The sequence below is a fragment of the Corvus cornix genome, chromosome 1 (assembly GCF_000738735.6).
Source record: "Corvus cornix cornix isolate S_Up_H32 chromosome 1, ASM73873v5, whole genome shotgun sequence".
Lineage (NCBI taxonomy): Eukaryota > Metazoa > Chordata > Aves > Passeriformes > Corvidae > Corvus > Corvus cornix.
In genome coordinates, this window is record NC_046332.1 from 37,994,014 (window position 1) to 38,018,793 (window position 24,780).

A 24,780-nucleotide genomic window follows, 5' to 3' on the forward strand; every position below is an offset into this window, starting at 1 on the left:
CCATGCTGGAGCCATCATGAACCAGCCCTCTCCTCTTTATCAGCTGAGTAATTACCACCTCTCCCCCTGGGCTCATGTTACTCTGCCACCTCTTTTCAATAACTTCCAGAATACAAAATCAGCCCTGATTTTATATACAGTACTTCTAAGTGAAGCAGGTTTTACATATGAAGAAGAGAATGACTTCAATGCGGAAAGGACAAGCCTAGTTTCCAGCTTATCTCACACAATTAAAATGTCTCGCTCATATTCTCCCTGAGAGCCTTTGAAATCTGCAGAACTGAATATGTGACACTGAGCTGATAACTATGTGACAACACATGAAGCTAGGACATAGCATATTCCAAGCAATCCTAGCCTGAAAGGCCAGGTTGTCTGCATGTTTGGCCTTGAATTCATGAAGGCAGATATCTACATGATGTTACTTCTCTAGTCCTCCAGCCAGTGCTGGTGGACACAGGACTGACAGCAAGGCTCTGAGCTCCCTCCTGTAGAAGGCAGAAGAAGCAAAGGTTTTCATGGGATCAGAGACAGACTCTACAATTGGATGAAGTCTACACCTGGCAGTGGATAATAACAGACTACTCAGTATCACCAGTCCTACAAGGTCTCAGGTTCCTCTCCAAACAGACACTAGGATAATGATATTGAACTTAGCTGGAATAGATTCTGTTCATCCTGTCTTCAGCCTTTTTAAATTTACATATCTAGTCCTAGATAACTCTCATGGATTCCTTGTCAGTCTGTGGAGAGTGAGCCACATTTAGAGGGCCACTCTGGGGTTGTGGTTCAGCATTTGCTTCAGTGCAACAGAAATGCAGGCTACCTCTCACCCCTCCTTAATTCCTTGTCAAAAAAACATGAGTCACTGGTTTCTGGATAGATCCAGCTCACGACCTGGCTCACTGTGGCAGAACACAGATGCTAACACTGACTAAGGGACAGGGTTGGGCTCAATGGGCCAAAGAAGGGGGAAATGAGTCAACAGATATTGGCAGGTACTTGTCCTCATGTCAGATCAAAAAGATACCAAAAATATCAGCTTGACTTAGATGAACTACCTTCTGGAGGCACTCATCTGTTCAAAGTCTGTTGGAGGGGGGTCAAAATGCCCTAGAAAATTAGGTGAAATTCATCCTGCCCTGCAGACTGTGGCAAAGAACTGTATTTCCTCGAGTGCTCCAAGGTTATTGTCATTTTTAAATTCAATCCTCTCCAAGGCTTTTTTTATCACTTTCCTTTTCGTTTGCAATTTAGGAACTGCAGATGAGACCACAATAGAAGGGACTGGTGCTGCTAATGCTTTTGCCCTGATGTTTAGCATTGTAGATGAAAACTTCAGCTGGTACCTTGATGAGAATATAAATACCTTCTGCTTAGAACCAGACACAGTTGACAAAGAGGATGAAGGTTTCCGGACCAGCAACCGAATGCATGGTGAGAAGGACTTTTGAGTAAATGGTGACCTACAGCAGTGACCAGGCTCTTTTCCCTTCAGTCAGACTTTCTGTCCCCTGTGATGTCTCTCCTTTATCTGTGTCAGCAAGGAATGTGTCAGAATGTTGAAGTACTGTGTTGATAAAAACCTCTCCCTAAATACAGCATGACACACTGGTTTGCAGAAAGGAGATTTGGCTTTCATGCCCAGCTCTGACATTGGTTTAGCATTTTATCTTAGGCAACAGATATAAGCCATTTTTTTTGTCCAGTTTTGAAAAGAGCAAAAAAAGCTGCAGAGCACTTTGAGATGTGTGTACTGAAAGAATTCTCAATGGGCTTGTGGATGATGGGCTGGCTGGTACAACCACTGCTGCCCTTCAGAGATATATTGGCCAATGGTACTTTGTGTTATTTGGACATTTGGTGTAAGAAGTTAATTCCAGGTATTTCTGTATATTTTGGTTGTTCTGGGGAGCCTAGGAAATAAAATACTGTGCAACATATGAGTCTCATTCTCCTAGCATCCTGATACATTATCGGATGTAGAAGCTGAGGAAGACAGAGCTGACTACATTGATTTGGCTGATATAATTTTCAAATCTAAATTGCTTGAGCCTGGCATATAATGGTATATTTATGACTTAGAAAAAGAGGAAATAGATTTCAGCCTTGCTGAATATCTGCAGAACAAGTTAACTTCATTATCAGGCCTTTTTGGTGATGACTTGGCCTTTGCAACACCTTGATATTACCCAGGAAGTTTTTCACAGACACAGAGAGAGAATTTGGGGCGTTTGATCATCCAGAGCAGTAAGATGTATGTTCGAAATGCTGCTCTTCATCAAGGAGCCTGTGAGGGCCTTATTCAGTGTGAACATTCAGGTAGTTTCTTTCTGGGCCAGGAAAGGATCATCCTTAGAAATGGGATCAGAGGCACTCTTCCTTCACCTCTCATAAAGTCTCGTGCTTTTGTTTTTAGCTATTAACGGTTATATATATGGCAATCTCCCCGGCTTGGAGATGTGTGCCGACACTCCCATGTCCTGGCACTTGTTTGGCATGGGAAGCGAGATAGATATCCATGCTGCTTATTTCTACGGCCACACGTTCACTAGCAGAGACCAGAGAGCAGATGTCATCGGTCTCTTCCCAGCAACATTCATCACGGCGGAGATGACTCCGGGGAGCCCCGGCAGGTGGCTGATAACGTGCCAGGTTAATGAGCACTTACGAGGTATGCTGCTATAGATCTCCCTCATCAGCCTCTACTGTGTTTGGAAGAGAAAACTGGGAGAGGCTTCCGGGGAAAGCAGGATTTGACACTTCTTTGTGACTTTGGAACAATTTGTGACTGTTTCACCAAATAAACATCATGAACATGAGTTTAGTCACCAGCAGAAATTGGTTGGGCCAAATCTTCAGCTAGTATGAATGACTTGGCCATGTAACTCATGTGAGGAAGACTTGCTAGACTCAGCTCTGTCCACATGCTTCCTAGGCAAACCTGAGATTTTGATGAGCAGCGAGAGGAGCTTTCATCACCAATTTTTGTTGTAGACAAGTACTTACACATTAAAAAAAGTCATGCCAGCTGAACACTTAATAGCTTTTTGCTTTATGGAAATCAGGCAAAACTTGGCAGTGTTTTCAGAAACCATTATGTAGAGGAATTTGATGGTGATTTTGTGATACTTGTGTGGTGCGAGACCCCAAAAGCATGTATCATAAACTAGGTGTCATGGCAGCAGGCAATGTATAATTATCAAAGCAGAGATGAGTTGGGAGAATTCTTACACACTTCAGTGGGATCTGCATCAGGCAAAACAGACTCGATTCTGGCAAGCAACAAATACTTTCAGCAGAAATAACCCATCCGTATTTTAATGAAGTCAGGGGGAGATGATGCCATTTTGCAGATATCTGGAGGCACTCTGACCTCCAAAATCATTCTACCATCCTTATGCAGATTAAGAAATTGAGTAAATAAGTCCACTAAAGAGTGTCATTGATGTCAGTGAGTTTCACCTGTTGCATAAAGTACCACCCAGGAAGGGCGTTGGTATCTGGCCTATTGTAGGCAGAGAATATCTTTTGAAATAGAAATTTACTGTAGCAATTGTTTCCAATCCACGTAGCTCCCAGAGAATTTTGAATACGCACTTGTATCCATAAGATTGCTGACTCTGCAGTTGGTCAGGGACTGTCTCCAGACTCTTTCTCCTCCCAGGTGGCATGGAGGCACTATATGATGTTCAGATCTGCCAAAAAAACCTGTCTCACTCTTCACCAATCAGTCACAAGAGAAGATATTACATTGCTGCTGAAGAAGTGCTCTGGAATTATGGACCTGACGGTTATGATAAATTCACTGGGCAGGGTTTGAACGCCACTGGCAGGTAAGGTTTCTTGTCAACTCCTGTTGTGCTTTAATTTCAGGAGTCCTTGTGACACTGCTCCAGTGATTCACCAGGGCTAGGTCCTGCACTGTCATTAATTTTAATTGAAAGGGGCAGGGAAGAATGGATTTAAACAACTTTGTCAGGAAGCTAGATGCGTAAGTGCGATGCTTCAAGGTGCGTTCTGGAAGCACTTATCTTACTCCATTAAATCCATGGGGAAAGTGAGGCATGCCACGTTCAACACAGTTAATGACCCATCATTGAGACTCTTCAGGCAGCTTTCACACTTACAATCACTGGAGTTCAGAGGTGCCACAGTGGCAGAACTTTCCCCCCTGTTATTACTGATGGAGAGAGACAAATTTCATTATAGTATCTCCCAGAAAAGCCAACAAGGATTAGAGACACACTCTGCACAGTTCTTGCCCTAAGGTAAGTTGATACAGATGTCTCCCTAAGTAAATCAGGGTTAAACATAAAAGTCTTAATGCACAATGAATGCCCATTTGTTAACTAATTCAAACCAGTAATATCTTTCTTCGTGTGCTAGAAAAGTGTATGCAGATTAGTAACTTGGGGGGTCATTTCTCCTGTGTCGGGAGTAATAACTTTATCTGAAATGAAGGGTTCTGCTTGAACCTTCAATTATTTGACCAGTCTGATTTGCTAATTCCACAGTGAATCTGCAACATATTTCACACAAGGGACTGACAGAATAGGAGGCCAATACTGGAAAGTTCGCTATGTGGGATATACTGACGCAACGTTCAGTAAGAAGACTTGGTCAGAGGACATGAAGCACCTGGGAATACTTGGTACAGTGAATATTTTCCCCTCCTGTCATTACATCAGGTTTGAATGTAGAACCAGCTGGACTGAGAGGGGAATTTAATGCACACAGCTCTGTCTTCTTTTGGTGGAAGTATGCTGGAGAGTAGTCCTTCTAATACCTTCCCTCACTCTGTTTATTAAGGCCCTGTTATAAAAGCTGAAGTGGGAGATACGGTGCTTGTTACTTTTGCCAACAAAGCCAGAAGAAGTTATAGCATCATGGCCCATGGTGTAAGCTTCAGCAAGCTGTCCGAAGGTGCTCCCTACTTAGATGGTAAGTTTTGGCTGCACTACTGCATCCAGAATACTTGAGTCCAAAAATCTGCTGCTGAGCTCTGCAGGTTTGCCCTTTTGTGGGTGCTAAGGCACAAAAGGGATCATTTGATTAGTTGTATCTACCCTTCATGACACAATCCATGGGACTCCACAGTCTGCAAATGTGATGGTTCGTCTCCTTGGATATGTTCCAGACAAGATATCTAAAACTAGCTGAGGTCCACATTGAACAAAAGTGACAAGCACAATCAATTTCTATTCATTCTAATCTAATATTGCTCCATTGCAACCAGTGGATCTCCTCTGGACATGTTCCAGAATTATGAATCTTAGGATCTGGCATGATGGCCCTGCTGAATCTTTGGCTATAGCTATCCACGTGGTCCCAGCTGCTTCACTCCCAGTTCTCTAATCCGGGCTGGGCATTGCCCTTGCTTTACTTCAGGATAGTCAGTGTCAAAGGCAGCTTTTATCTGATTGCCCTGGAACATGAAGCACTGATAATCCTTATTAATTCTTATAAATACATAAATGCCGAAATGGAGCATATATTAAATTCTTCCTCTCGTTTTGTGCAAGAACAGGGTCCTTTCACCTAAATTTAACTATTTGATGTTAAATTTCATGTTCAATTGGTAGGCACCTTTTACAGTCAGTGACAGGAAGACCCTTTGGAGATGTGATTCTCTCTCCACCAACAACAGAAGTCTAGAGATTGGGTTAGGGACTATGCTTGAGATGGCCCAATTAAGGTGAGATGAATCCAATTCATAGCACCTACAGAGATCATGCTGTGGTCTCCAAAAAAGTTTTTGCTGCATTTTCAGCACTGAAAAGTGTTGCTGTAACCCAGCCCCCTGCGGGGCTGGGGCAGCGTGATGCCAATCAATCCCAGCCCCTCCCCTGGATCGTGTTTCCTGAAGAGGCAGACTCAGAGGGTGGGTCGAGGGGCGGCTCAGAAGCCTAAGCTGCACCCCCTGGGTGGTGCCCGGGCACAAGCCGCCTCCCCCTGTTCGGGAAGATTGCAGGTTACTCGGTTGTTCACTGGTTCTCTGTTATAACTCCCGCCTCTTGGTTTACCCCAGTGGTTCTTGTTAAATTGTATCCTCCCCCTGGCTTGTAACTCATTGGTTGCTTTCCCCTTTCGCCCTGGTTTTCAAACTCTCTATAAAACTGAGGACAAGCCTCGGGGAGGATCCCATCATATCCCATCGCATTCCATCCCTTTCGAGCTTGTTCGGGTTGTGAAACTTCTAACAATAAACCTGTTAGGAGCCAGACCAGAACAGCCTCTCTCTTCCTTTGTCTCCGAGCTAACGTGAGCCGATCCCATCGGCTCTTGCCGTGTTCCCTCTGCAAAGAAGCCAGCGAGCTAGCCCAGCAAATAGCTCTTTTCCTGATTCCGAAGTTGCTTCAGTGACACAGAGAAGTAACGCAGCTGGACTGTCTCTGACCTGGGGCATGTCAGAGCTCATGCCTCGAGCACAAGTACTGCATTAGGTTGGCGCCCAATGTGGGGCAAGAAATGTAGTTTTCTTGTTGCCTAAAATTGCTTTGTTTCCACTACAACACATCAAAAGAAACTCATGGGACATAATCCCTCTTTTGACAATTGTGCCGAGAGAGAATTAGGTCAACATGTAAAACTCATCATACAATAAAATCAATGCAAAATTGTTGTCTCTTGTTGCTGACCTTGCAACTCAACAAATTCGCCAGGAGACAAAACATGAAAAAAACAACTGGCTTGAGTTCAGCCTTGAAGTTATCTGCACAGATCCTAATGCCACCTATGTCAGAGACAGTTCTCCAATGGAAGTCCCACTTCCCTCTGCTTGCAGAGCTGTTGGGCTTTCATTTAACACTCCCTGGTAATAGCGCCCTTCAGCACTGCATACTTCGGTGCGTAGCAAAATCAGCCCAAAACCATGTTCAGCAGCCATGTGAGCTGGCACACCTCTGGGTCTTTGGAGAGGAACCTGACTCCAGATTCATCAATAATCTTTCTGCCCCTTCTTCTCTCCTTTTAACTCTTGGATTTCCATTACATCTATCTACAAGTATATACATGCAGGAATCCTGTAGGCATACATGAAGAGGCTGTAGGTTTACAGTGAGGGTAAATAATTTTTCAGAAGTTGCGTATTGTCTGAATGCAGCTTATTCATGGGAAAATACTGTAAATAAACATACCTGCATCTGGAGATGAGTGCAGACATATGTTTTTTCCAGTTGTGCTCTCAGGAAATACCTTTGCATATTGCATTTGGCACTTGTTGGTCGCAGAAGGTTTTTGACTCCAAATCAATGTTTTTGTTATTGAGTACTGTTGCAGGATGAGTCCAGTACTATCAGATACTGTGGAAGCCATACTCTGCTTTGTACTGCAGTTTGCAGCAAATAGCTGTGTTCAGATGTAATACTGCTATTTTCACTTGTGTCTAAGTTTCTAAGAAGATTTTCTTGGAGTATTAGAGACTGACTGTGCTGAGAAAATCTAGACAATGGATGCTTAAGTATTAAACAAAATCTAAATCCACCCTTTGCATGACAGCAGACAATGGCCCAAATCCTTTAAAAGTAGCCTCCAACAAAGAGCAATATCATCCACTCTCTGGAGATGCTGACAGAGGCTTCTGTGCATTGCTACAAAATTGAAAAGAAACAATTACCAGGGTCAGATTTGTTCTGAATTTCTAAAGAACCACAGTTCCAGCTCCACTCACTAATGTAATTGATTTGTTGGTGCTTAATGAAAAGCAGAGTCTGAGTTTGTGCCACAGATAAATTCCATGATAGGGCAGATAAGCTACATTCAAGGAAGCCATTTAAGCACCAAGATGAGCTCTGCATCCCTTGTCTGATTGAATCAAGATAATCCAATCCAAAGTTGGATGGTGTCTGAGTGGAGCAGTTGAACTTGTTCTGCGGGGAATGGGCTTGGTTGTCGCCGTGGCACGGGACTCAGGTGCGATGTCCCCGTGGCATAACTGCCCAGGCTATGGGATGGTGCTGTGGTGGCAAGGGGGAGCTTCTCCACAGAAATCAGCAGCTGCGCCTGACTTCCATCCAACTCTTGTAGTCAGGAAGACAAAGCCTTCCTGTAATCTTGGTGCATCTCAACTTTCTCTCTACAGGCTACCTGAAGCCAGGAGCCCACGTTAAGCCAGGTGAAACCTTCACGTACAAGTGGAGGGTGCCTGAGAATGGAGGTCCAACAGAGAGTGACCCCCCGTGCCTGACCTATCTTTACTATTCAGCCACTGATGCTGTCAAGGACACCAACTCTGGCCTCGTGGGACCTTTGCTGGTCTGCCGGAAGAACACTCTGAATCACGACGGGACACAGGTGCCCAGCGTGAATATCTGCTTGTCCCTAACAGCAGGGTGGTGCACTGGGGGTTCCCATATGGGCAATTTGCCCAGTTTCCCGGCTCAGTTTACAGAGATTAAACAAATGTCACTCCTCGGGGTAAAAGCTAAGCTAAAGGTGTGGTTAATAAGACAAAATCGTAATTTCCTAATATTCTGGCTCTTCCCTAGCTTTTCTGTCTTTTCCATGCAATGAATACCTCTTTTCACACCAGGTAATGGACACTTTATTTATCCTTCTGGCTGATGAAAAAGGTGCCAATCCTTGTCTCCATGTAGACTTAGTAAGAAGGTGGCTTCAGGGAAAAGAAGGCTTTGTTAAAAAAACCTATTAATTTTTATTGAATAGACTTTTTTTTATGTCTTGTCCTCCTTCTTGTCTACAGAAAGGAATAGACAGAGAATTTTACCTCCTTTTTTCAATCTTTGATGAGAATGACAGCTGGTATCTGAACAAGAATATTGAAGCATTCACTGGAGACCCTTCAAAAGTAGATGAAAATGATGCTGATTTCATGGAATCCAACAAAATGCATGGTATGAAATACCTAATATCTCTTAATGATACCTTTTCTTCAATCATATTAGGAAGATGGGTTGGCAGGTTTTATCATCATTCACAGCTCACTGCACTGCACGGGAGAGTGAGCTGGAAAGCTGTCAGTCAGATTATAGTCAGCTCCTGATGCCCTCAGAAAGCATGTTGAAACCCCAGTCACAATAGCAACAAATGCATCCACCTACCAACTACACCTGGAGAAAGGGAACAGAGCATTGGTTTGAGATACAACAGTTCTGTAAAAAGGCACAATGCCAGAGATAGGCATCAGCTGCAGAAGAAGCCAATGTTCACTAGTGTTTTAAATTTCACTGCTGGTCTTGGCACTGACTTAGGCAGTAAAGTCCATCTGCTCTGCTCTGCTCTACCATTTGGGCAGTGACCACCTCTGGAAGAGAAGAGGCGAAAACTAGGGGAATGGCCAAAAAGATTTTAAAACATCATTTCTGGATGCAAGTATCTGACTTCAGCATGGATCTCCTCAAAGGTATCCCTCGGATGACAGACTTGAGCAAATCACATAACCTTATCTTTGCTTTAGATACATATTTTTAGAGAACCCTGGGGTTTCTGGACCCATCTATTTTATTCTTCCACTATGAGATGGATCTCGTACTGAAGTTTTGTGCTTTAATAGCATCTTTCATACATTGAACACAGAGAACATTTGAGGATTAGGGAGCTTAGCCTCCTAGTGCCCTTGTAAAAGAAAGATATACATTTAGGAAGTAAAGGTGGAAATCAAAGCTCGAAATCACATAAAAAGGCTCCATCAGAACTGAATTTGTATCTCAGACTTTTTATGGCCCTCTCCATAGCCTTAATCACCTAGTTATACATTTTCCAGGCTGAAAGGAGGTACCTAATTTGTACACTTGGCTGGTGTTTGGGAGGCACACCAAAAAGCTCAGAGGAGGAGTGCTACATCACTGCAAAGGGCTATTACAAGATTTTACAGGCTAAAACCCAAGAGGTAGAAGTTCTGAGTTTATAGGAATAGCATTTAGATGTTAATTTGGTGTGCTCCAATGCTACCCTTGCTTCACAAAATGCCCGTTTAGTGACTTGCTGAGTTGTGAGTCTCTGGCCAGGAAGGCGATAGGAGGCTGTCTAATGGGTTTCTGTGGACCTGCTGCTAACCAAGATTTTTCCTTCTCCTCCAGCTGTCAATGGCTACTTGTATGGCAATCTGCCAGGCCTGACCATGTGCAAGAATGACAGGGTCTCCTGGCACCTCATTGGGCTGGGCAGTCACTATGACATGCACGGGGTCCATTTTCAAGGAAACACCATTGACTTGAGAGGGACGACGAGGGACGGGCTGGCCTTGTTTCCTCATTTATCAGGGACAGCACTAATGCAGCCAGACCGTGTGGGTATGTTCATGAACTGATCTTGGTTGTGTGGCACTTGCAGATACCAGTCAGTCAAAATGACAGTCAGTGAGATACTCTGCTCTGCGCAAGGAGCATGCTTCCTGAAAGCATGGAGACTGTGGGCACCTGGCATAGCTGAGAATTCAGGCTGGGTTACTTTTCTGGGAAGGTGTATAAATCAAATATGCATGTGCACCAAAGACCAGAGGCTCTAATGACCTTGGGACATGCAGAGCAGCAGGCAGAGAGATAGTTAACAGGATGCTCACAGAATTTCTGGAATTCTCCAAACAGACTTTTTTTAGAAAAGCAAATCCACTGCCAGGTGGATAGTCAGCATAATTTAAGGTATTTTAGGACTTCAACAAAAGCTTTTCAATAATAGTCAGCCTTTAGGAGTTTCTTCAGAAGCTTATACATTGAAGGTACTTTTAAATCTCATGGGTAATCCAGTGATTCATACTTCAAACTAGGAGAGTATGAGTTGTTTGCTGGAGACACCAAATAAGCTTCGTAATACAGAGTACATCATTACTTTGCTTTACACTGGTGCAACTCTGTTTAGATCAACAGAATCATCAGGGTTGTATAGGGCTGTGCCAAGGGCCATTCTTGGCCAGAGCACCTGATAGAAATGTAGATTGGAGTTGTGTATGTGCCAGGTTAAACCTCTGTTGCAGGCGCCTGTAAGACAACCGAAAATTTTCTTGCGCAAATCCAAAACATTTCCACCATCTGTCATGAAACTGCACTGTAGAACTCATACAAAACAACTATTCTAAGGGATTATTAATTTTTGGCTAAGCTTCTACTGGCAATAAGGGAAATTGAATGAATTACCAGATCTTTACAATCACTAATGCATGTGATTTTTTAAAATTACATGTTATTTTATCATTTTCATCACTTTTTCCCCTGAAGCACAGGAAATGGATTGAGATCTAGTCTGGACAGAGCTATGCTTCTAATTTTGGTTCTATCACATGCAAAGCAGCTGTGAAAGTGCTTTCCTCCTTCACAGAGTGCTAGCAGGTGGAGCTGTACAGGACAACATCATGGTCAACTTCTGATTGAGGAAATGGGAAGGAGAGAAGGAGAGTATAAATACTAAAATCTGCCCATGAACATGCCAAGATACGCTCCCACAATCACTACTGTCTTTGACCACCAGAGCTACCAAAGGAAAAAAAAGGCCCATGGTGGCTTGGCCTTTCGTGAAGGGAATGCAAAGGGTCAGAAAGCTGCAGTTTATCTCAACTGTGCATATAAACAAATGGTTATAAGCAGGTATTCCTGTGCAGTGGGTCTGTATCACTATTGCGAAGAGGCCTCCATTAGCCTGATTACAACGGACAAACTGCAGGGGCTGAGTGGAGAATCTCTTGCACTGAAGGCTGGTACAGTGGCTCTGTGCTCAGGGACAAGGAACCAGCAGCTCTGAAACACAACCCTTGTTTTTCCATGCCTTTATTGAGCTTTGCAATGAATGCTTCCTCCTACATCGTCTTGTGTTCCTCATGGGCATGTCTGCAGCATTGGCTTGCTGGCAGTGAAGGCTCACTGGCAAGCTTGTTCCTGCTGCCAGACATCTAAGTGCTCTTCTGAGTTTCCTTGGCAAAGCTAATCTAACTCAAATAGTTAGAAGTAATTTATAGTGATTTTTGAGCAAAGATGGCTAGTGTTTCCTGTGGAGCAAAACAAGGTCAGGTCCTGCTGGGTCCTGCACTTGGTTCACAGTAATCCCATGCAATGCCAAGGGTTGGCGGCAGAGTGTCTGGAAAACTTCTCAGCCGAAAAGACCCTGGGGGTGCTGGTGATAGCAGCTGAATATGCCCAGGGTGTGCCCAGGGGGCCAAGAAGGCCAATGGCATCCTGGCCTGGATCAGCAATTGTGTGGCCAGCAGGACCAGGGCAGTGATTGTCCCCCTGTACTCAGCACTGGTGAGGCCACACCTCGAATTCTGTGCCCAGTTTTGGGCGCCTTGCTACAAGAAGGACATTGAGGGGCTGGAGTGTGTCCAGAGAAGGGCAATGGAGCTGGGGAAGGGTCTGGAGCACATGTCTGGTGAGGAGTGGCTGAGGGAGTATTAAGCCTGGAGAAGAGGAGGCTCAGAGGGGATCTTCTCACTCTCTATAACTACCTGGGTGTTGATCTTCTCTCCCAAGTAGTAACAAGTGACAGGAAAAGAGGGAATAACCTCAGGTTGCATTGGTGAGTTTTAGTTCATTGGAGCAGGCTGCCCAGGAAGTGGTGGAGTCACCATCCCTGGAGGTATTTAAAAGATTGTGGATATGGCATTTAGGGACACGGTTTAGTGGTGGACTTGGCAGTGCTGGGTTAAGGGCTGGCTTGATAATCTTGGAGGTCTTTTCCAGCCTAGTATAGTCTATCATTCTCTGTAAACATCCCCTTGCTTGACTTTTCCATACAGCATCATAGATTAGGTTTGTCTGAGGACAGATCAGAGATGTACACAGGACCTAATTTGTCTACATGCTTTTCAGGTTTTTTAATTGCTTAAATCTCATGTGTTTTTCTTTCCAGGCACGTTCAAAGTGGTTTGCAGGACTTTCGATCACTTTGTTGGTGGGATGAAACATCTCTACGAGGTCAGCAGCTGCCGCAACACCACCCAAGCCCAGCAGCATCATGGAGCCATGAGGCTCTACTACATTGCTGCAGAGGAAGTTGAGTGGGACTATGCCTCAAATAAGAGCTCGGCACCAAAGATTTACAACATCAGCAGCAATGAGGAAAGGTACCCAAACCAAAAAGCAGTTGTGGGCACAGGGCACACTTACAGTGGAGGGGAAACTTTGAAGCACCTTTTCATGACACCAGCCTTCTATTTTTTAGGAGGAACTCTTCGCCAAACATAATACAAGAAAATGTATTTATAAAGTCACAGCCTCTCAGACTAGACTAGTTCACATGCACCAGTTTCAAATGCTTTCATTTCAGAGTGTCTTGCAATGCTGTTGAATTCAAGAAGGCTTCCAAGTTTGTGTTCCAGCCCTGGCTCAACCTTACAATGATGCCCCGTGACCCCCTTCTCTTCCGTACTCTGCCCAGCCTTGCCATTCCAGTGCTCTGGTTTTCATAGAGGAGAAACCTAGGTACCTGTTCCAGATGTGAGGTCCTCTAGGCAATACAGATGCGTGAAGGGCGTGCTGAGCCTGCTTTTCTGCAGCATGGTAGTCCCTGGATCCCCTGAAAAGATCAGAACATAAGTAACCCTGCAAGTGAATCACTGTACTGCGTTAAGGAATAAAAAACTTGTGAAAAAAAATACACATTCCAGATCATATTGCATAGACTGGCCTCTGAGGACACTTTGGTGAAAGCAAAAAGGAACATACATCAAAAATAAACCTTAGAAAAGCATGTGGGAAACTGCTCCTTGTACAGAGGAAGAGGAGTCTGTAAAAAATACACCTGAAGAGTCACAGGTGATGATGTGAGTTTAAAGAAAACATAAACTCTAGTACTGTCAAAGGCTGCTGTTGTACACACAGTTCGCTGCTACAACAAGCAGTATCCCTGGGGTGTTTTTTGGTTTTATTTAGTGTATTGTGAGCCAGCCTTACAACTCCCCTGCCAGGGGCACCTTGGAGATGAGCAGCTGGGAGACAGCTGCTCCCGGAAGAGGGTGAACACTGCTGCACAGTGGGTTGTGAGTGTCCTCTGCCGGCGAGTCAGCCCGCTGGGATCCCATGGGAGCAGCAACAAACTGAGGGTAAACCTGGAAAGCATCCCCTTCCAGGTGCAGAAGGGAAAACACATTGCTCCCTTTATTGTCATGCTGGGAAAGCATCCAACCTGTGCAGTACACAGCAGCAAGAGGGAAGGGTAAAGAAGCTCCCTTTTATCTCAGATGATGGCATTTGTTTCAGAAGGTCAAGCTTTGATTATCATCTTCCCGTGGCTGACTGATAGCCAAGATAGGGAAAGCTGCCATCATGATAAGAGGATTCAGGTTTCCAGGGACAGGCAGTATCTTTTATTGGAGTGAATGATGCAGCTGGAGAGGGCAGCTGAAACCACTCTTACCCTGCACGTCATCTCTGCTCTGACAGCTCTGGTGAAGAATTTGTGTTCACAAAGTTTCTTGGAGAGGGAAATTTATCCTCAGCTTTACCTGTTTGAAGAGGGTGTGCATTCAGTGAGGATTATCACTCTTGCTGTTTGCTGCTTAAAACCTCTGGCATCTCTCAAGGCCTTCACATCAATCAGAACATTGGATCAAGCTGTATATTCTCATTAAATCTATTTTGAATAACACAACAGTTACTAGCTCTTAGACATATAAGGTTTAGTGCTTTTATTGCCTTTTTCTTTTGCAGCTATGGGCATGTTTTTCTGAGCCAAGCAGAAGACCTGATCGGTTCAAAATACAAGAAGGTGGTTTACAGGGAGTACACAAGTGGCAACTTCACACAGCGCAAAGTGAGGACAGAAGAGGAGGAACACTTGGAAATCCTGGGCAAGTAGATCTCATGTCTCCAGACCAAGCCTGTCGTCAGTGAGAGGATTGCTTTCCAAAAACTAAGATGTTTTCTAGCATTTTTAAGATGGAAAATAAGGAACACTGATGCCTTTTCCAAGTTATCAGTGACTTTAAAAACTATTTATTAAATTGCTGAGTGTAAAGATGCTTTCCCAATTAAAGAATTCATTCTTGAACGTGAATAAGGAATATCCTAAGGAGTGCTATAATGGCAATTCCAGGATTCACCTTAGCTTCAGAGCTTGTAACATGGGGGAGACTCTTGTAAACAGATTAAGACAATATTAAGGAGCTGGATTTGTATCTGCAATTGGGCAAGACGTAATTTTACCCATCATAAAATAACCATCAACTCATGTTTTTAACGGGGTGAAAAGCAGGCAACAACTGGTCATAAAATAGTCATAGAATTATAGAATATCATGAGTTGGAAGATCATTGAAGTCCAACTCCTGGCCCTGCACAAGTCACGCCCTGTGCCTGAGAGCATTGTCCAAGTGCTCCTTGGACTCTGTCAGGCTGGTGCTGTGACCGCTTCCCTGAGGAGCCTGTTGCAGTGCCCAATCACCCTCTGGGGGAAGAACCTTTTCCTAATATTGAAACTAAGCCTCCCCTGACACAGTTTCATACCGTTCCCCTGAGATAACCTTCCCTAGGAAAATATTCACCATTTCCTTTTCTAAAGGACAACAGTAAAAAAACCCCAAAAAAGTTAAAAAAAAGAGGTGGCAATTACCAGCTTAAGAAATAAAACTTTGAAATATTCAAAAACCATCCTCAGGAATTTTCCTTAAAAACCAGCTGTCCAAAGATCTGTCTTCAGAGTGAACAATTCTCTTCATTGACTGAAAAGGCATTATTTATACATATGGAGCTTTTCATCAGCTGAGATAAATCAATTTTGATGGCTTTCCTGGAAGAATAGAAAAGCCCAAGGGTTTTGATAGAGACCTTGGCTCCACTCCTAGGCCAAGCGATTGAAAGACTGTTGAATTAAGAAAAGCATCATGAATCACTGGCATCTTCTGATTGAATTTAGGGCCGTTACTCCATGCTGAGGTTGGTGACTCTGTACTGATTGTATTTAAGAACAAAGCCAGCAGGCCTTACTCAATAAGTGCACATGGTATAGAAGAAGTGGGTTGTGAAGAAGAGCCTGAGACACCAATTACCCTCCCTGGTAAGGCTCCCTTTTTTTTCCCCCTTCTTTTCTTTGAGCTACAAATGCTGTATATAAAAGCATTTAAGCACATGATTGATACTCCCTCTTTCAAGCTTGCCCATATCTGTATGTTCTCCCAGGCATAATACGCTCAGCATTTATTCAGCTACAGTTCTGAGTTGTTATATGTGTAGGTACTTGATCAAGTGAGCATGTTTGGGCAGAGAATGAGCCTTTGTTCCTATCATGGGTAGAAAGAGGAATGTAATATCACTGGACAACCTCCAAAAGAGAGAGAAGCAGGCCCATAATCATGGCAAGAGAAATGTGAGCCTGTGCTGCATTTGGCTCCAGACTGACACTCTAAAACTGTTTTAAAAATTTTCAAACTTGGGGGTAAGAATTGCAGATGGTAATATTAACTCTGCCTCTCTGAAGCTACACAGAATTGGCATTTGCATTCAGAGTCACGCATAAAATGCAAAATGTAGCTGTCATGCAAATTAGCAATCTTTGGAAAAGTGTACCAAGTATGCCTCAGTTTCTAATGAGGGAAATAGTTTTTCATATACAAAAATTCCTGTTAAACTTTTTGAACATCAATTTTTTTTGTTGAAAATTGAACAATTGTTTTTGTTTCTAAATCCCTTGCAACTTTTTTCACAGTATTTGTGAACTTCAGTGTGAAACCAAATGAAAAGAAATTTTGATGTAATAAAGCTCTTTGCAAGCTGAAATTCCTTTCCTGTGAGCAGCTGTATCAGTACAGTAAAATTACACAGAAACTCATGTCCAAATACGAACCACCATCTGCCTTGCTGGAGTTTGATGAATGTGGTTAATACATGGGGGGGGGCGGGGGGAGAGGAGCTGATTTATACATGATTCACTTGTTTTGTTATTTGCTCCATGATGTCGTTGACGCTGTTAGGCTGGCAGTTGAAGTGTAACAACGGGAACACACCTGTCATGTCTCCTGTGTCCACATGGGAGCAGGCTTGGGATGAGTTAGATGAGGGAAGGTGTCTGTGAGAGTAAGCCAAAAGCGTTCTTCTGCAAGATCTAAGAAGAGACTTTTCCTTAGGAGTTTGGAAAAAGCAGTTAACATAGAAAACAAATCCCTGAAAACAAGAAAAATTTCTGGGCACCTCAGTCCCCACCACCATCATCTGGAAATCCTCACTGTCTGTCTTCCTAGGCCAGGCTGGAATGCTCACCCCAAACTAGCCAAAGGCTGTCTAATTCTACTAAATCCTAAATCACTCATCAGACAGATTTGCATCCTGACAAACTGCACTCCTGAGAGCACTGCCAGCTCCTAAAGAAACTGTGGGGGACATGGTAAATAGGTGCAGAGAGCATATCCATAGCAGCTTAAGTTAAATCAGCTCTCATCCGCCACAGCTTTGTTCCCTCCCTGTCCATTCTTCCATTCATCCATAGGAAGAAAAGGGAGAAAGCATCAGTTTTCCTCATATTTATCGCTCTCTTCAGGGGTTATACCATATTTGCACTTCAAAGATGGGTCTCCAATGCCTTCTGAAGTGTGTCAGCTTTTAAGTAAGGTGGAGATTTTTTCCATCTACAGCCTCCAAACATCCTGAGGTGAGGAGTAAAAAGCAAGGAAGGGGTGGAGGACCATGACCAGCCTCCCTTCTCAGATCACACCCTCTAAAAAGAGGGTTAGATGTAGGTTAGATGAGAAACTCTTCCCTCGCCTATGTCTCCATGACATAGACTTACTGTCTCCATGACATGGTGCTTACCCTGTAAATGATACTGCAGTACTTACATGAGACCCATCTCATACTGTATGAGAGTTGAGAGTCACCATTTTTTTGTTTTTGTAGTTACCGCTGTACAATAAACCCACTGCTGCATGATGCATGGACAGTGTAGTGGCTCAGTGACACAAAACTAGGCTCAGACACTTCCCAACCCTTTAGGCTTGAAAACTCTCCTTGTCTAGATGCTATTGGCAGCTATTGGCAGGTGTTGGGTTGTAGCTGTACTAAAACAGTGGTTCTGTGATTTCCTTGTTTTCACCTGACTCATAGCATGTCCCATGATGCTCTTGGCTGTTGTCACCCTGAAAGACTTTTAGGACAGAGATTGCCTAGTTCAACACTTCTCCACCACTTAAAAGGGCAAGGTGTTGACCACGTCTTGGTCTCCTACCCTTTCCTGCAGTACCAGCAAAAAAACAAAGCAGGGAAACACAGCACAGGCAGTTCATCTGAACACAGATGTTTGTGTTCAGTGGAGAGAACTGATTGTCACCCAAATAGATAATTTCCTCATCCATTTGTTAGAGGTTTTTTAAAATCAGAGGTCAGGGAATTTCTGCTCAGGGAGGATGTGACAGAGATTATGACATTTGGCAAGGGACAGAGGTTGTCTGGGAATTGCTGGGGAGCAAGGTCTTATCTGGAAGATGAAAGAACACCCCTGTGTCTCCCAGACAGCAGGTTGGTACGTATTCAGCTCTCCTGTCTGGGCCCCCACCTGACACACTTCTGCAGCACCCTCTGCAAAATCCCAATGGCAACTGCCACTTCTTTTTGCCCTTTTCAATTGAGAAGGTCGAAGAAACATTTCATGGGCTTGACTTCCAATGTCTCAACTGACCTTAAGCACCAGCAGCTAAGATCATCTAATCACTACAAGTTTTGCCAAGGGGAAAGATGAAGAGTCCGGTCTGTAAACTTCCTTCTGTGGGATGCCACTTTAGTTAGTATCATTTGCAGATCTTCTTTTCCCAGGCAGTCTGTCCTCATTTATGCCACTGGAACCTCACTGATCTCCTGGAAGGCAGAATTATATCCCTATCCCATTGCTGCATGCTTCCACAGGTAGTTTTGATGCAGATAACTTTTTGATGAGGAGGGTAGCAGGTCTGAGTTAGATACTATTCAAAGCCTCTAATACCCAGCTGCTCAAGGTAAAATTGTTCTCTCTCTGTTTCAGGGGAAATAAACACCTACAGGTGGAACGTCCCAGAACGATCCGGTCCTGGCAAAACAGATCCAAACTGTATCACTTGGGTTTATTACTCAACAGCAAATTTTGTTAAGGTAACCATGAAATGGCCATTAAAGCTTGCATTGCTTTGGCTAACACATCCTGCCTTGTGTAATGTTTCTGAAAGGATCCTGCTTCTTAGCTGGGAGAAGACCATAGGCTAGAGAAACCATTTACAGAGCTGGATGCTTTGTCCTCTGATAACAGTTGTACATGCCTGGGTAATTTAATCTACTTAAATCCCAAGGGATACACCACAGTAATGTGATTTCCTCCTTAAAGGATAGTTGAAGGGATTTGGGGTGAAGACAAAACATTACACAAAATCACAGAATCACAGAACGAGTAAGGGTGAAAGGGGCCACTGGAGATCATTGCTTTGGTAAATTAACAGAGAGACACACAGAGAAAGAAATTTTTAATCAGACTGGGTTTTTTTCATCTGATAGGAAAAAGCAGTTTAAACTTCAGTTAATCTGTATCTGTCTATTTCACAACTGGATGAAATGAAAATCTGTAACACATGTATTTATTTTATTTCAGGACACATACAGTGGTCTGGTTGGGCCTCTTGTAGTTTGCAGAAAAGGAACTTTAGATGAAAGAGGTCTAAGGAAAGACATCGATCGTGAATTTACTCTTCTGTTTATGGTGTTCGATGAAAATGAATCCTGGTATTTGAAAGAAAATATTGAAACATACCTTCATAAGGATCCTGATGGTTTTAATTCCACTAAGAATTTTGTAGAAGGCAACTGCATGCATGGTATGTAGGACTTGGCGGCAGCAGGCAAGAGGAAAGAGGTTTATTTTTCACAGCCCTTTTAGGAAGACACTGGACTTAGCCTGCAGTTACCCAACCACGTGACAACTTCATAAACGGCGATGCTGGAAACAAAAAGATTTCACAAGGCCCAGCCAAGATATTTTTCTAACAAGATAGTTTACTCTTACACTCATGGGAAGAGGCTGCCCTGCCAGAATTCCCCCGTCATTTGGGAGCCGTGTTCCTCCAAGGCTTGTTTTTTAGGAGCATAAAGATGATATTGTAGAATTGCGGCTGTAGTAGCAGCCAGCCCAGGAGCCAGGCAGAACAGACTGGATGGGGACACACACAGCCCTGGCAAAGCAAACTTTTCTTTTGCAGCTGGTACACATTTTAGGCAACAATTCTATTCTCTCTTTTTCCATGTGGCTTCTTTCTCCATGTGTCTTCTCAACATAAATCCAGTTTGTTCAGGAGTTCAATCTCAACCAGTAAAAGTCCAATTTGATGCTTTTCAAGGCAGAAAAATGTTTGATGATGTATAGTTACATGATTTGGAAACTGAAACAAAAGCCTGACTGTCTCCTGCAGTGGCAGCGGTCACTATGGACAGCACTTGTCCTGACTACACACGCCTGTCCTCTCTCTGTCCAAACACTCCTTCTCCCCTGAAAGTGCAAAGGGTGCCTGAAGTGGAGGTTATCATCACCCATACCATGGTCAGTTATTAATCATTCCTATTTTGTCATTCTTCCAGCAATCAATGGGAAGATTTACAACAGTCTCTTGGGTCTAACGATGAATGAAGGTGATAGGACAAACTGGTATTTGATAGGAATGGGCGATGAAGTGGATATCCACACAGTTCACTTCCATGCACAGACCTTCATCTTCAAGGTTGGTAAAATAAATCAAAGTAAAACTTTTACAGTGTGATGGGAAATATATAAGAGAAAAAAAAATTTCCAGATTTCCAGCCTGGTTTTGTCTCTTGTGCACAGAGCCCTGGGCTGATGCTGAGGTTGGTGGGAGTTTTGCATTTGAAGGGAATATGAAATTAATGAGATCCTTGCAAAGCCTCTATTACTCTGAGCCTGTTATGAAATATGAATACAGGGCACTATTAGAGGACATGGTTAGGTGGGTTAGAATATGTGTTTACCCATAGGTATAAGGGAAGATACAGGGAGAAAATTAGAGAGAGTTATGCCAGCTTAGAGTATGGTTTTACACTGTGGCAGTTTGCCACCGGCAGGACTACCTGAAAAATCTATCTTTCAAAGAAACACCTTTGCTCAAACAGCAGTTAGAGTCATCAGGAGGGGTCAGCTTTTGTTATTTAATTGAATAAATAAGAGGTGTCCACAGACCTCAGTTTCCCTGGATGATGCTCACTAGAAATGTACAAGAAGCATCTGATCTGCCTTAAGGAGCTGGAAGTCTAACTGGGATATTTCAGTGCCCATTGGGGGGGTATTTGAGGCATGACTCTCACAATTCTGGTTTTGCTTTGCTACAGACAGATAAGGACCATAGAGGAGACGTATATGACCTTTTCCCTGGGACTTTCCAGACAGTCGAACTCATAGCAGAAAACCCTGGAACGTGGCTTCTGCACTGTCACGTGGCCGATCACATCCATGCTGGCATGGAGACAACCTACACCATCAATCAATCAGGTGCAGTATCAGCAACATCCTAGGACTCAGAGGTGGTATTGCAGCACAACTGGATGGAAGGCAAGGTGGAAAGGAAGAGAGCTCACCTGTGCACCGGTGGGAAGCACCTATAGTGCCATGGCCAGTTAGCAGTGACAAGAGACAGGACAAACACCCCTAATGACATGGCAAAGGCAGCAATCTTTGGTGCACTTTGCTGCAACTTGGAAGCAGTTGGTGCTTCACAAGTGCCCTTCTGAGACAGTGGCAGCCTAGAGACCATTTGTCATTTAAACATGGTGCAGCAAACATCTGCAAAGCTGTTTTTTAGCCTTTTCGCCACACTGTATGGGAGTTCCTACAGCCTGGCATGGTGCTGGTTCCTTCCTGTGACCCCTGACTACTCACAGAGCTTTTGGGGCTCCTCCCTGCATAGGCAGACACCAGCTGAGATAAAAGGAGCTCCAGAAAACAGTTGTTCATCTTGTCCAAGAAATAGGTGATCTCTCGACTAAGAAAAGTTGGCAAACTTTTTGAGTGGTGCCTGTCTCTTCCAGCAAATGTGAGTGAATCCAAAAGTGTTTTGTGAGCCTCTCCACATCACATAACTTCACTAAACATCTAGATCCAGCATCTCCTGCCTAGTCCCCACTGTGCTGGCTGCACTCCTCTACAAGGGTTGGAGCAGTGCCAGCAGGCACGCCTCATACCTCTAACCCTGTAGCAGCATGGTTACAAATGTAGATGCCAAATGTAGCCAAAGTACTCCTTCCTTGGATATGATGAATTTATTTGATTCCATGTGATGGATATTCATGTGGGCTGTGAGATTTCAAATGGACAAACAAATGCAGAAGTGAATCATGGAATGGTTTGTTTTGGAAGGGACCTCAAAGATCCTCTAGTTCCAACCCCCTTGCCATGGACAGGGACACTTTCCGCCTATACCAGGTTGTTCAAGGCCCCATCCAGCCTGGCCTTGAAACACTGCCAGGGATGGGGCATCCGCAACTTCCCTGAGCAACCTGTGCCAGTGCCTCTCCACCCTCATAATAAAAAATGTATTCCTTATGTCCCATCTAAATCTACCCTCTTTCAGTTTAAAAGTTACTCCTTGTCCTATCACTACAGTAAGTAGTGGAGTAACAGAGATGCCTATGGAAAAGGGGGATGTTGCCCATGGAGCTGCCCAGAGGAACAGCTGTGATGATCTAACCACAATTTCTGTTCAGATAAACAAGGTAGAAATAATGAAATAAAGTCAACTCTACTTTTTCAAAAGAGAAAAAATTATTTATTAAGGCTTTCAACTTAACTATGCTTTTTTCATCTCTGAGAAGAGAGAAGAGAGTGGGAAGTTCCTTCAGAAGGAGGACACACAACTGGAGCATACAATACAACTACTGCAACAAATGGAACCACTGCAAAGGGTAAGGATTTTTTAAAATGCTGTTTAAAACTCTTCAGATTCATGCATAGATTTCTCATTAACAACTCTCTTTTAACAGATCATGACAACAAAGTGGGCAACTTTTTCAGCAAAACTTTGAGTCCTGGAGAAGCCAGCCTGATACTTGCAGCTTTCTTTTTCATTGGACTTGTTCTACTGTCAACAGCATTAATCTTCTTCTGCTTCATCACCTACCAAGGAAGTAGAATCCATTACACAGCTCTGCATGACAAAAGTGCATTTCTGACAGATTCCCCGTAAATCCCCACTTTTAATATCATTCACAGGGACTCACTGGATTTCACGACATAGAATCATAAAATCATTAAGGTTGGAAAATACCTCTAAGATCACTGAGTCCAACCATTAACCTAATACTGCCAGGCAACATGCTGCTAATAAAACTGGAGCAGGGCATATGCTGACAGTCCTACCCCATGGCCAGTGCTCACAAGAATGAACATCAGCTGTAGGGCTCAGCTCCAAGAGCCATGTACCACCCATCACCATTTCCACTCCTCTGGAGTTCAGCTGAGCTTTGTCCAAGATCCAATCTAGCAGCTGAGCAGAGCAGCACACATCTTGGCATCCATAAGGTTTCCACAGGAGTAAGGAGGAGGCAGCATGGCATCCATGTGCTCTGTGCAGAAACATGGGGTTCACACTAGGAAATAAACACCACCAGGGACTGGCTTAAGTTGTCAGCTTCTGAAGGAGCAGGTGCTAATCTCCAAGTCCCTGCAGTTTCCCAAAGTCTGGCTTAATGAATTCACCATCATTCAAGTGATTCTCCCCTTTTTTTTTTTTTGCTGTTAAATGAGGAAACTGTGCACCAGGGACAGATTTTTGAAGACCTACAAATAAATCTTAGAACCTGATGGGTTCAGCAGTGCCCTTGCTGTTAGTTTCTAACAGATTTTATTTATCTCTAAAAATCTAGCCCTGAGCAACCTCCAAGAGATTAATTGACTTTGTAATTGCTGCTTGTTATGGTCCTGATTCTGTACCTCTTCTTTGCACTGAGCAGCACCTCTCTCCCTACCTGTAATGAAGCCATCAGGAGGGTGATCTTTGTGCTCTGTGAGGCAGACAGACAGAATCAGGCCATGTTTAGTGATACTTGAATGTTTATAGCTCATTTTTAGTTAGATTTTGTTCATTCTTGCCTGCTCATGCCTGCTATAGCTCTTGCAGAGGAATTCCAGAACAAACGCCTTTGTAAAACTGTTTACACAAATTTGATTTTGAATGTAAATTCAAGTTGCTGTTTTGTTTTTTTCTAATTTTATTTTTTTCCACTTCTGTATTTTAAAGTATTCAAAGGTAGGAAATTTTACTGTGCAACACTCTTACTGTAGCTTAAATGTGTCCTGAATTGACGTCCAGTCAAACAATATGTTAAAGTTTCTTGGATGTTTCTCAGTAATTTCTTTGTTTTCCTCAGTCATTTGAAAGCACACACATGAAGTAGAAATGCAGGACTGAGCCCTAATAGAATTTACATCATGCAACAAACAAAACTTCCTTCTCAAAATCTTCCATTTGAGCTGGCAAAAACAGACACTCTAAACTCTTTCATCTTCCTGTTCTGTAAACATTAAAATTGGGGTCTCTTGTTCTGTGCAAAAACACTGTCTGTGCAGAACGTTTTTTCTCTGTATACATATAAAATTAAAGCCTTTCACCATTAAGAAAAGATATTATTTGGTACTTCCCTTCTAGGGTAGCTAATGTGCCTGATGTTTTAGAAACAGAGTCATAAGTATCTTTTGACTGTAGAAACTGGCCCACCAAAGTGATTACATTGATAATAAAAAATCCAGCTATTTGTATGAACCTCTTGGCACAGTTCATTTCCTCTGGCCTGCTCCTCAGCTGGACAGTGGCTATGAAACCAGAACAAAGGCTCCAAAGGGCCCCAGGACATCACTGCTGCTGAACCAGGTGACACAGCCTGCCACA

The 24,780-nt window shown here is 43.4% G+C and overlaps 1 protein-coding gene across 4 annotated transcripts in view; it reads left to right on the forward strand.

Moving 5' to 3' along the window:
- Nucleotides 1-24,654, forward strand: part of HEPHL1 (hephaestin like 1) — a 35,101-nt gene extending 10,447 nt beyond the window's left edge. For 3 of the 4 annotated variants that reach the window (XM_019286483.3, XM_019286484.3, XM_019286485.3), the window contains 17 exons: nt 1,258-1,437; nt 2,420-2,674; nt 3,668-3,836; nt 4,518-4,654; nt 4,813-4,944; nt 8,084-8,295; nt 8,705-8,855; nt 10,041-10,253; nt 12,799-13,012; nt 14,598-14,737; nt 15,801-15,941; nt 18,891-18,997; nt 19,488-19,710; nt 20,468-20,607; nt 21,230-21,389; nt 22,706-22,798; nt 22,877-24,654. In XM_019286483.3, coding sequence (XP_019142028.3) covers nt 1,258-1,437; nt 2,420-2,674; nt 3,668-3,836; nt 4,518-4,654; nt 4,813-4,944; nt 8,084-8,295; nt 8,705-8,855; nt 10,041-10,253; nt 12,799-13,012; nt 14,598-14,737; nt 15,801-15,941; nt 18,891-18,997; nt 19,488-19,710; nt 20,468-20,607; nt 21,230-21,389; nt 22,706-22,798; nt 22,877-23,079 — 2,870 coding nt within the window. In that variant the 3' untranslated portion in view covers nt 23,080-24,654. The remainder of the gene's footprint in view (nt 1-1,257; nt 1,438-2,419; nt 2,675-3,667; nt 3,837-4,517; nt 4,655-4,812; nt 4,945-8,083; nt 8,296-8,704; nt 8,856-10,040; nt 10,254-12,798; nt 13,013-14,597; nt 14,738-15,800; nt 15,942-18,890; nt 18,998-19,487; nt 19,711-20,467; nt 20,608-21,229; nt 21,390-22,705; nt 22,799-22,876) is intronic. The other variant, XM_010400633.4, reaches the window with a different exon arrangement.
- The last annotated feature ends 126 nt before the right edge of the window (nt 24,655-24,780 follow it).